General features: G+C 32.1%; 1 protein-coding gene across 1 annotated transcript in view; it reads right to left on the reverse strand.

Annotated features, from left to right (window-relative positions):
• Positions 1-13,085, reverse strand: part of LOC129805869 (calnexin-like) — a 51,885-nt gene that overhangs the window by 21,495 nt on the left and 17,305 nt on the right. Inside the window, exons 5-6 of the mRNA XM_055854093.1 lie at positions 11,629-12,358; positions 1,384-1,506 (exon numbers count right to left, since the gene is read on the reverse strand). Of these exons, the coding sequence (XP_055710068.1) occupies positions 1,384-1,506; positions 11,629-12,358 (853 nt within the window). The remainder of the gene's footprint in view (positions 1-1,383; positions 1,507-11,628; positions 12,359-13,085) is intronic.

Here is a 13,085-nt window from a genome sequence, read left to right on the forward strand (position 1 = left end):
TTCACAAAAATATTGTTGATTTATGTAGAAACTGTAGGAGTTATAAAGAAAATGGTATGTTCTGCTTAACAAGCATTACCGATTAAACATTTTAAATAAGTAAAAAGATGCGAGCAAAAATACTAATTTTTTAAAAATCGCCATTCGAATGATACAAAAACACGAAATTTAGGTCGATACTCTGCTTAAAGTTTTCACTTCACTTTTCTCTACTTGTAACACGGCGTCGCAGAATTCTTTATTTTATATAAACACCGTGATATCACAAAAAATAACTCTATTGAATTTTGCAAACTTCAGTGAAAAATTTTTCCATCTCTTCTGACACATCTTGTCTGGAAAGTCTGGAATGTAGAAAAAATCTACAGAAAATCGGCAGAATATCTACAGAAATTCGTCAGAGATTCGTCAGAAAATCTGCCGAAATATTCTGACGAATTTTGTCCCAAGCCCAAATAAAATTCGTAAGAATATCTACAGATATTATCTGCAGATATTCTGTAGAGGTGTAGATTTTCTCTACAGAAATCTTAAAGATATCTGCAGATATTATTTGACGGGGTTTGTTGAAAAGGCCTTGGAATCCCGGGTAAGTCTGTAACCGATTCCAATCAGTTATAAACGGAAACAAATTAATTGATTATACGAATGCTTTGCAAATTTTAAGATGATTTACGAATTGGTTTGAATTGTTTGTGAGCCAGAAAACATAAATAACTAACTTGTAAATAATGTTGGAAAGTAATGTTGATTTAAAAAAATATTATTTAATAATTCTTCTCAGATCTGAGGAGCAGGAATCATTTATATAGATTTTTTAAACAGTATATATTAAACTAAATTAGTTGACATAACCTATAAAGATACCCTTTTTGGCATACAATTTCAAAATTTTAAATAATAAATTTTCGTTAATGAACTTTCCTACGGACGTTCTAGCAAGTTAATACTCTTACCATGATTGAAGTTTAAAAAAAATGCACTATCCTTAGAAAAAATCTTCTTCACAAAAATAATCTTCAATAAACTTCTTTTCCCTGCATTTTGTTCAATTCTTGAAGAAGTTTCACATAAGAAATTTCAAGTAAATTAATTAAATTAGGCCAAAAAAAAATCCCCTGCAATAACTTTTCTCAAATAAAACAATTCACAACCCAAACTAAATGACATATAATTGGTATCTCATTCCCAATTTCTTCCACATTGTGCACATAGAGTAAATTTGAAAGAAATAAAAAATTATTGCTACGACTGTCTGCTCCTTTTATATTTTCATTAGACTTAAATCGTCCCCATTGAAATGGAATGGGAAAGAGAAGGTATACAGAAAAAAAGAGGCAAAAATGTACTATTTTAAGCTAAAGTGAACAAAAAGAGACTTACCTTGCTGGAGCTACAGAGGAAGAAGATGGCTATTGATAGTGGAAGTCCTACTACAACCACGTAAACACCCCACATCCATGGATTTTCATTTGTGTAATTCACTAGCCTAGTTACGAGTGTCTCCTACATTTGGGGTGGCAGTTTTTTTTTTGTTACATCGTCATACGGGGAATTGGAGGATAAAATGGGAGTGAATTATAAAGGGAATGGGAATGAAATGAGGTAGGATATAGAGAGAAAGAGAAAAAAGGGATTATTATTTAATTTAAGTAGCAAACTACATAAGGGATTAATTATATTTTTTCTCTCTTCATTCACTGGCTACAGCTTTTGTCGCAGATTATTTGCTCCAAAGGTATCTCATTGCCAAAAGACCAATATGTGGCTAAATGAGAGATTTTTTTTCTCCGAATTTCACAAACAAAAAATATAGGACAGAACAGAGCTATATAATAGGAAATCCTTCTTGTATTTTTTTAAATTATAAACTCGAGAAGCCTTTTCTTCTCCATTATCATCTTATAGTACCCTTCAAGTAATGCATTATAAGACCATAACTTAATGTCCTTAAAAAGTCACTCCAATAAAACTTCGCACTTACACTGAGAGAAATCCGAAAAAGTTAAAATAACATTCCGGAAATGTTAATTTTACCCTGCAGTATTGATCCTAAATCGGTGTAAATATTACACTTTTTAGGTGTATTGGGGGTTAAAGTTACCCGTTTTCATCTTAATCTTACCCTTAAAAAAGGTGTAAAATTAACATTAAAAAATGTTGATATATTTTTACACCTAAAAGGTGTTAAAATTATGAGGAAAAAAAGTTAATCGCACCCTCTTTTTTTCTCAGTGAAGGACAATGGGCAGAAATGTATGGGAGCTGGTGCAACCTTCGCCAGAAACAGGACTAGGCCCATTTTGTAGGTATTGCTGCATGATTTAAAATTTACCGAGACCCAAGTCAAAAAGGACCGTTAGTCTTTAGGAAATTCACGATATGCTTAAAAAAATTATAATTTTAATAATTTATTTCTCGAAAATCTTAATGAAAATGACCTTAATGAATTCGGCTCAAAATCGATGTATGACTATTTTATAAAACTTGTTTTTTTTTTGGAAGAAAAAACCTTTTATGAAACCTTTTTCTAGAAGAAATCATATCCCTATCTCTCCATTTTCGTTGTATTTATCCAGATTCTCCTCAAATATCCACGAAAATCATTTAATTCCATTAAAAGTTCTGCGTTATTTAAAAAGGTGCCGTTACCAAAAGAATTTCAACAAAAAATTCAAAGAATAATGGCTTACTGAAAATATTTTTACTCTGTACTTTGTACTTATTATTCAAAGTATTTTAAGAACGGTATCTTTTAGGACCCTTCGATCTTCAGAGGCTTTAACTCTTTTTTTAAGGACATATTATTGAATTTGAAAGATGTTCAAAGATTTATTAGGCAGATCTAGAAAATGGCAAGGAAAATGAAGAAATAAAGATGGGTTGTTCTAGGAAAATCTTCCTTGAGAACCTCCTTCACAAATTGTTCTTTAAAACAAGCAACATAAGATAAACCATTATTGTCTAAAAGGATTTTTGTAAGACAATCGTCCAATTTCTTAAACATAATGATCTAATGCTTTTCCTACATCCTTTGGCGTTGGTCCCAGAACAAAAGTTGTTACCTTTGCTAATATCTATTCAGTGGTACAGATCTCATTCGTGCCGAAATATTGGACCATTTCGGCCTTTATTCTTTGTTTAAAAGTCGATTATAAGATCTTTAAATATAATGAATTTCATCACTTTATTATTATTAACATCAGAATTTCTGGTTTACTTTTCATTTGAGAAACTTAACCCATCCCCCATTTTTAATATAACATGATTTTTTTTTTCAAAATGCAAAGCTTAATCACTAAAAATTTACATTTTTTTTGTTGATTTTTCTGAATTCTATCACTTTTAAATTCAGTTTTTTTTTTTCAAAATATAAAATTTATTCAACGAAAATTTCATCAGATTGTACAAAAGTCTAATCGCATTCTCTGATTATTCAGAGCATTGAAATTGGACTTGGCGATTTCGTTCATTTTCGGATATGTTTTGGAGGTAGTCTAGCTGAGCATTTCGTCCTTAGACACCTATCACCGGAAAATTCTCCATCTTGAATTATTCAAGGTCAAAGGTAAACCACCCTGGAGGGTCTAATTTTCAACGGATTTAGTTAAATTTAGATTTGTTTGAAAGGTCTTGTATTCCTTAACCCGACTATACCACAATCGGTGATGAATCGGGAAAGTAACGCTAATAACTGCATTTTTAAAATATTGTTTTTCGCACTTTTTCAGTCTTTTGACCCATATAAAATTCAAAAGGTAAGAGAGTCTCTTTAATCCCCCGTTTTTTCGTTGGCTATCCGCTGAAATCCGTGAAAGATGAAGTTTTTCTAACTTTAAAAAAAAAATTGTCCAAATTTTTTCCAAGATTTTAAGATATATTTTGTTGTTAGTGCAGTTGAATATTTCGCCCTTAGACACTTTTCACTCGTTAAATCGCTATCCTGAATTAGTTAAGGGCAAAAGAGCCTAATTTTCACACGATTTGGCCAAATAATTAATTAAAATTATGATTTATTAAATTACCATATTTTTAAATGCCCTCTTCTTTTTTATATATACTCCTGTTTTATTTGCAATCTGTATTTATAAAGTGCTGTGCAAAACTATATCCGCACCCCAATAAATCAAGTTATCTAGTTTAAAATTTAATTTTTTTTTTATTTTTTACGGTGCAGAATGAATAAAAATGTAAAATAAAAAGTTAAAAAGAAAATTTCAATTATATTTATTTATTTTCTCTTAATTCTGGGCATGATTTCAAAAAATTAGTAAAAAATTACTTGTTCAAAGCCATATACGTACTTTCATTTATTGGGAGTTAAGTAGTTACGAATCGAATAAAAACCGATGAACACAGATGCTAATAGCTAATTGCCTTTCCTTTTTTCTCAATAAGCTCAAAAATGCCGTTGGGCATTGTTGTGATGAGTCTAGTGATCGTGTTTTGATCGATATTGGCCCATGCCTGGAAAACCGCAGCCGTAAGCTCTCGAACATTGTCGTAGCAGCGATTTTCTGCGTATACAGTCCTGACTAGTATGTCCCACAAGTTCTCCACTGGATTCAGATCCGGGGAGCATGCCGACCATGGCAAAACTCGAATATTTTGGGCATCAAGCCAGTCGAGGGTATCGGAACTCACATGCACTCTGGCATTATCTTGTTTAAAAATGTATCCATCACGACGTTCTTGTGTCAAGAAAAGAATGAGATTATCTCGAATGACTACAATGTAGTCCCTACTTTTCATTTTGTGTGTAGTGAGTCTGAGCTGGAGTGTTCTATCAGAGCAGAACGCGCCCCAGACTATGATCGATTCGACTCCAAGCTTGCTGAAATACACTGGCTCTTTTCGGAGATCACACCAATAGAAATTATACCCATCGGGGCCGTCTAAATTAAACTTTTTCTCATCGGAAAAAATAATCTGGGAATAAAAGGGAATAAAAGGGTTTTTCGGAAATGGTTTATCTTGGACCAATCTTGTTGTAGGTTTGCTCTTGTGAATTGCAAGTGCGCTGCGATGTGTTAAGGCTTGAAGCGCAGAGCAGAGATCATCCTGGATCTGACAATGTTTGGCGATCGTTTAATAGCCCTCCAAACTGTGGACCGTGATACATTCAGGCCAAGTTCGGCATTAATTGCATTGCAACTTCGAGCACTGTTTGATACTAGGCGCAATATGTTCCTTTCAGTGCGTTGAGAAATGAGTTTTTTTCTTCCATGATGGCGTTGTTGATCATAATCCGTCAGGATCCTTCAAAAAATGGCGGACTGTACCTTCATCCCGGATCAATCGCCTCGCAATTTCTCGATTTGAGAGTTTCGCCTATTTGTAGGCAATTATTTGCCTTATTTCGAAATCGTTCAGTATTTTTCCACGAGGCATTGTCACTAAACTTTTCACTGACATATATTACTAAAGAAACAATGACATTTGACCGGAAGTAGGGCTGCCATATATGAAAAAACGGGGTCCGGATATAGTTTTGAACAGAGCAAAATCGTTGAAATTTTTCTTATTTGAAATATATTATTATATAAATATATGATTAGTTTGCAATAAGTTACTCTAAAGAAAAGTGAAAGACAAATATATATTTGCAATATTGTGTCAGAGCAAGAAATTCTGAGGTGCGGATATAGTTTTGCACAGCACTTTATATATATTCAGCTAATTTTTTGATGAAGTTAGAAAAATGGCATGAGGGGAAGTTAAGTCCAATGACTTAATTCCTATTTTAAAAAAAATATACAATGTATACTTTGGGCATGGATTCTACTCAAGAGAATAATGCCCAACCGTTCATTCCACAATTTGTTTCACAATGGAAAATTACTGTGATGATCATTTCAAACTTTGGAAATCAACTAAAAAAAATTCAACTGATTTTTTCTGTCTTAGAACGTAAACTTCATTAAAAAGTATTTTAAAAAGAATGGAAATTTAATTATTTTAAATGTCTCTTTTCTTATTCGAATCCTTTTTAACTTTGAAGGTTCAAGAGGTACATGACGTAATATCTTCTTGATCTCTTTAAGATCCTTGATAGATAATAAGATCCTTGGAATTCTTGTCACATTTTACCCCAGGTTCCCCTATGCAAAAATAACTGTATTTTTCTACAGATTAAAAAAACCTCAAATACAGCCAAGAAATCAATTTTTCAAGCCCATAAACTAGCAACTAATATGACTTAAATATATAGGTATATACTGTATATCGTTTGAAATTTCAACCAACGCGACGACATGAGAATATTTTACCTTTGAGCTATCCTCATTTTTACCTCGCATACACAGGAGCTGTTAAATGCAAAATTTCCAATATAGCAATGGCAAATTGGGAGAAAAACACTCATATATACCCAAGCCTAATGCAAAAGAAATGTGTTCAGCTTTGATAGAAAATTGTACCTCTGAATCTGATGCTGAATAACGCCGAGAGAGGTACCATCCGTAAATGGAAATTGGTATTAGGCAGTATATAATAATCAGTATATATAATAGGCAGTACATAATCCACCATCCTGGCTTGTAATTCATCGACTTCATTGCACGATCCCATAGTGTTCCCTGTATGTCCGTATGTTTTTCCAACATTTTTCCACCATCATCATCAATTCGAGGGATGGTTTTTCAATCAAAAATGTGAATTTGCACAGAAAAAAAATACACGAAATAAAAAAAAAACAAATGGATATTGGAACAGAGAGAAAATTTCATGTGATTATCCTCTATGAGTGCCCAATGTGCGAGAGGTCCCTCAATGTATACCATTTTGTATAAAAGAACTATAAATACTCAATGTTTTGACACATTTTTAGAGCGCAATTTGTTTTTCTCTATTTTTTTTTATTCATCATTTCACCCCTTTTTCTACCATTTTCTCTATTTCACCTTTTATATCGATGTGATTTTATCATGTCAATGAATCAAAGGTGTATACATAGAAAAAGTTTTAAATGAAGAATATGCAGAAAACGAGAGCAACTTTTTATACTTTTAAATAAAATGACATACTTACTAAGGTGGGAAACTTCATTTGAAACTTTTGACAATTTTGCTACTTTCAAGCTCTATTCTTTTCTGAGTCACATATTTTACACGAGGTTATTTACAAAATTTGCAAAGAATGTCTCGACTTCGAAAAGTTTTGTAAAATACTTATAAAACAATTTTTACAAAATTATAAACAATTTGTATAAGTTTTCCGAAAAATTTCAGGTTTCTAAAGTTTTGCAATACATTTACAAAAGGTTTCCAAAGTTTTGCGACACTTTTCGGCAGTGTCTCGGAAACTTTTTCTAGATTTCTTAAGTATCATAAAACATTTTTAAAGTTTCCCTAAAGAAAATTTCATGTTTCTAAAGTTTCGCACCATATTTGCAAAATATTTCAAAGTAAACAATTTTAAACTTTTTTTTGTCCCTGGGTTCTCATGCTATTTTTTCTATTACTAGGGTCAAATGATTTACGAAAATACTTATCATTTTGATTTCATTTGGATTTTACGCCTGGAAGCTAGGCAAAACCATTTTTGCCGTTTTTTGATACTTGGGTGCCTATATCTCCGATTCTGCTGAACCGATTTATTTCTTAATATGGGAACATTTGTTCTCCTTTCTTCTTCTTCTTCTATTTTATGTAAGGCTGTCGGATTCACTCGGGTCCATATAGCCACTTTTGTTCACTTAGTTCAAATTTAAACTTTCCGTTATTATATGTACTTCACTCGATTTCACTATTTTATTTTATTTATATTCTTAATTTATCACTTATTTATTATCACTTTTTTTATATCACTTATTATTGTTATACGATCACAGTTTTTGAATTATTATATGCTCACTTTTATTTCTTTGATATATTTGTAGATCTCTTTATATATTTCTTCGTTTGCTATTTTAAGAAGATTTTTTTTGTTCACTTTTTCATTATTAATGCACTTATAGTTTTCTCTTAACTCATTAAATTTTCTGCATTGGATCACTATGTGATTTATATCTTCCACGGCTTCGCACTTATCGTATAATTCTGTGTCCTCTTTTTTTATTAGTTTTAGAAACTTCTTGTCACAGCAATGTCCACTTCTAATCCTTTGGATTATTTCTATTCGATCACTTCTTAAATTCATATTTTTGAACCATAGTTTTTTTTCTAATATTCCCTGTCTGATTTCATGGTTGAATTTTCCGTTAGTTCCACAATTTTATTTCCACAAATTTGTCCATTTTTTCCACATGAATTCTTTTCTTGTTCTGTCCACCTTTTTTCTATTTAAGCTACATTTGATATTTATCCCATCCTTCGTTGCTTCCTTCGCTGCTTTATCAGCTCTCTCATTTCCTTTAATATTTATATGCCCAGGGATGCATTGTATGGTAACTTTTATATTTTTATTTGCACTCACTTGTTCTCCTTTACACACCCGATAATCCATTGGACAGATGAAGTTCGTACAACTGACATCAGGGGCGCTGTAGTCTCATAAATGTCAGAAAACATGAAAAAATCGAACTTTTTAGCAACTTTAATCAAAAATATCTCGAAAACTAGGTCTGTCCCTAACAATCTGTTTTGTGGGTTTGATAGAGAATTTTATTAGCTACATTTTCATCCATGTGCAATTTTTCACTAAGATTGTTTTTAAACCTCGAAATTGAGGTTTAAACAAAAATCGCGCACTTAGCCAACTAGAGAAAATCTTCACAATTTCGGATGTTAATTTTTTTTTCCTACCGATTAGGCAACACAAGACCTTATTATAATATTTAATGCTTGAATATCGATAATATGGTGATTTTTGTATGCTATTTTTATTACTTAATTGTTATTCTATTACTTGGAAATTTGTATAAAGCTTTAACTTATGTGATATACAAAATAACACTTACAAGTTCAAAAAACAAACTAGTAGTTTTGTGTTTCTCATAGTTTTATTTAGGACTAGTTTTAGATTTATTTCGACGAAAATTATGTAATCATATTGGTAAAGCCGATAATTGTAGGAAAAACTTCCAAAGGATAATAAAAAATTGAATTTTAAAAAGGGCTTCAATGCAGAGTTTTCCATGAATAACTGGCATGTAAAACGTAAAGTTAGATGCTTATTCTTTATAAAACATAAATTTAATAAGAAATATTTAAAATTATGCAATTAATATTCCTTTTTTTTGTAATAACTTTTTTTAAGATTGAAGTAAGACTGAAATCTATAGTTACTAAAGATAATATTTGTGAAAAGTGTGAAATAATAAATATTATCTCTAATTGGCTAAGTGCTCGATTTTCGTTTTAACCTCAATTTCGAGGTTAAAAAACAATCTGAGAGAAAAGTTGTACATGGATGAAAATATAGCTAATAAAATTCTCTATCAAACCCATAAAACAGATTGTTAGGGACAGTCCCAGTTTTCGAGATATTTTTAATTAAAGTTGACAAAAAGTTCGATTTTTTCATGTTTTCTGACATTTATGAGACTACAGCGTCCCTGATGTCAGTTGTACGAACTTCATCTGTTCAGAGGATTTATCGGGCATGTAAAGGAGACCAAATTATTCCATAATGAGAAATAAATCGGTTCAGCAGAATCGGAGATATAGACACCCAAGTATCAAAAAACGGCAAAAACGGTTTTGCCTAGATTCCAGGCGTAAAAACAAAATGAAATTAAAATGATAAGTATTTTCGTAAATCATTTGACCTTAGCAACTGAAAAAATAGCATGATAACCCAGGGACAAAATCACCGTTGCACAGTGTAATTGTTTTCCAAAAGTTGTTCATTTTTCATGCGTCAAAAGTTTGTTGCCTCATTTGAAGAATTAGTCAAAATGGTCAAAAACATGCAACTAACTTAAAATGCACCGGCTATATTTTTAGTTTATGTCACTTGAGAGGTCAATGGTGCATTTGGACATTTCTAAAGTTGTATATGGTAAGTACTTGTGTATAAGAATAGTGATAAATAACAAGAAATAATCTGTTTTTTTGATAATTCATAAATTAGGTCAAAATGGCATGTTAGACGGAGTTAATAGGTGGGAAATCGTCCAAAGATATTGCCGGAATGAATCTGCGTCGTTAATTGCTAAATTTTATAAAAAAAAATCACGAAAGATTATACATAAAATATTCAAATATTATAGTAATGAGGTACGAGTACATCTGAAAAAGATGCAGGCAGACCTAGGGTATCGATTTAGAGGGTTGATTACAACATTGTAAGTGTCTCTGATAGAGACCCAATGATATCTGCTTCATGAATTGAAAGACTGTTGGTTACTGATACAAAAACAAGCCCATATTGAAAAAAAATGGTAAGAATGTTTGAGTGGTTTACATTATTCCATTGGTAAACAAGATCAATCTGGATAAAAGGTTGTAGATTTACCTGAAACATGTTTAACAAGTAAAACTACAACCTTTTATCCACATTAGACTAGCTAACCAATGGAATATTGGGAATATTGCTTGTCTCCCAATTATTCTGACCATTTTCAGTTGATTTTTATAACAGTAGGGACCTGTCTCATATCAGTAATCAACTGCCTGTAAATTTTTGGAGCAGACATCATAGAATCAGTATCAGTGATACTTATAATGCTGTTATCGACCTTCTGAGTCGAAAACTTAGGTCTGTCAGTAACGTTTTTTAGATGTGGTCGTATCTTTTCACAATATATTTTGGCGATTTTATGTATATTTTGTAGAGATTTTCCATAAAATTAAACAATTGACGACGCGGATTCATTCCGGCAGTATATCTGGAAAATTTCCCTCCTTTTAGCTTTTTGTAATTTGCAATTTTTAACCTAAATTATAGATTATCAAAAAATAGATTATTTCTTGTTATTTATCAATACTTTTATACACATGTATTTTCCATTGACAACTTTAGAAACATTACAAACCCACCATTTGCCTTTCAAATGAGGCAACAAACTTTTGACGAATCACAAAATGATCAACTTTTGAAAAACAACAATTTTTTATATGAAATAAATTTTTTTTTAATATATAAATAATATCTATGGATTACAGGCAACTAACTTGCAAAATGAAAAATTCGAAAAAGTAATTTTTTCTATCATTTTTTGCATCTGGTTTCCCGATCATACCTGAGGCAACAAACTTTTGATACTTACTGTACAATATTTCTGAAAACTCATTTGCAAGATAAATGAGATTACTTACAAAACTTTCATTAAAAAAAATGTTTGCTTTGTAAACATTTTTTTGACATGTCAAATAGGATATTACCAAGTTCTGTGCGCTGCCCATTAGATTTTCTACATTTTTTATTCAATTTTGTAAATAAAAAGACCTCGTTATTTCTTTTTTTTTCAGCTAAAAATACGCAGAAATAAACATTTCAATGATAACAAGAAATTTTCCTAAAATAAGCAAATTCAATGAAAAACCCTGTCAGTCTACAAACTATACCCATTCTATTGCCTTGTCAATTTCCCCAAAAAGGAGCATCCCTCTTATTCTCGCTCCCATGGAAATACCACAAAAGAGCATACAATTCCCGAACAAAATTGGATTGATGTGCCAGAGAAGTGAGAGAAGGAAGGGGAAGTTTTGGAATGGCAAATGAAGTGGTGTTAAATTAACTTACCGCCTCCCGGTCAATTTGTTTCCTTTTCAGATCATATGACTGAGCTGCCCACTGATCAGCTGCCACTGCATCATCTGTGATGATAATATTGTCAAAGAGGATATCACTGGACATTGACCATAGTTCAATGCCAACAGCCGCTATTGTAGTCATCCTGAATGGATTGAGATCCTCAAAGAAATCAGGATTTGCTATTTTTTTCGGTGCCCATTTTCCCTGATAATTAGGATTGTCAATCAACGGTGCACGCCATTTTCCTTTGTAATTGGGATTTGGAATCAATGGTGCCTTCCACACTCCACAGCCTACTGCCTTTTCGCAAATTGGATTTGGCACCAAGGGTGCCTCCCACTCTCCATCCATATCAGTATCCCAATCATCCGGCTTGACAGCATTTGGATCCGAAATCATCTCATCCTCATCATCTAACCATCCTTCGGGCTTCGATGCACTGGCATCTGGAATCTGTGGAGGAGCATCTTCATCCCAATCATCAGGCTTTTTAGTATCTGGATCTGGGATTTTTTCACGTTCATCCCAATCAGTTGGTTTAATATCAGTGGGATCATCAATTTCGCGTGGTGGATTGACAGGAGGAGCAAAGTCCGTCAATAGAGATCCCTCATTGACAATTGCATGATCCACACGGATTTCAAAGGTATTATCAGGACGTACAATCAATTGATACAAATGAGGTTGCTTATCTCTAAATGGCTCTTCAATGCGATCCCTGTACAAATTAGAACAAGACAGATACAGGGATTTGTAATTTTTTTTTCTCTATAATCACTCTGACTCATAAATAATTCGAGAACACGCCACTGAAATCATACGACATCAACCTGTCAGATATACCGAATATTTCATTTGATAAAGACCCTAATTAGGCTACAAACCAAATGAAGTAAATCACAGTAAAACAATAAAAAAAGAAAGCAAAACATTGATAAGAAAAATATAGCTGTTGGTGAATAAGATCGTAAAAAAGACCAAATAAAATCCTATTGAGAAAGTGACATGATAAAAGAATAATTATTAAAATTTTACGTGTCGAACTCAAAGAGAGAGAAATTATACAATCTACTTAGATATGTATATAATTGGATGAAAAAAGCAGATATATAATATAATCCACTTTTTTTCAACTTGTCATAGCTCTGGAGCTTAAACGGTAGGAGATATCAAGTTCCGGTCTACGGTGACCCCCTGTAAAAAACATTTAATTTATTTTTCAACCGATTTGGTTAACCCATTAAGGACGATTGGAACACCGGTGTTCCATAAAGAATATAATTTTTCCTGACTACCTAAAGTTACTTTTTTCTTCTGTTTGTACGTAATTGCAAAGTAGAAGGTTAAAGGAATCAAGGATATTTTTTGGAAGTCTCCAACTATTTCCTATATTGTAAATTTTTAAGCTCAAAAATGACGAATTTTTAAATTCTCATAATGAAAAA

The sequence above is a fragment of the Phlebotomus papatasi genome, chromosome 3 (genome assembly GCF_024763615.1).
Source record: "Phlebotomus papatasi isolate M1 chromosome 3, Ppap_2.1, whole genome shotgun sequence".
Classification (NCBI taxonomy): domain Eukaryota; kingdom Metazoa; phylum Arthropoda; class Insecta; order Diptera; family Psychodidae; genus Phlebotomus; species Phlebotomus papatasi.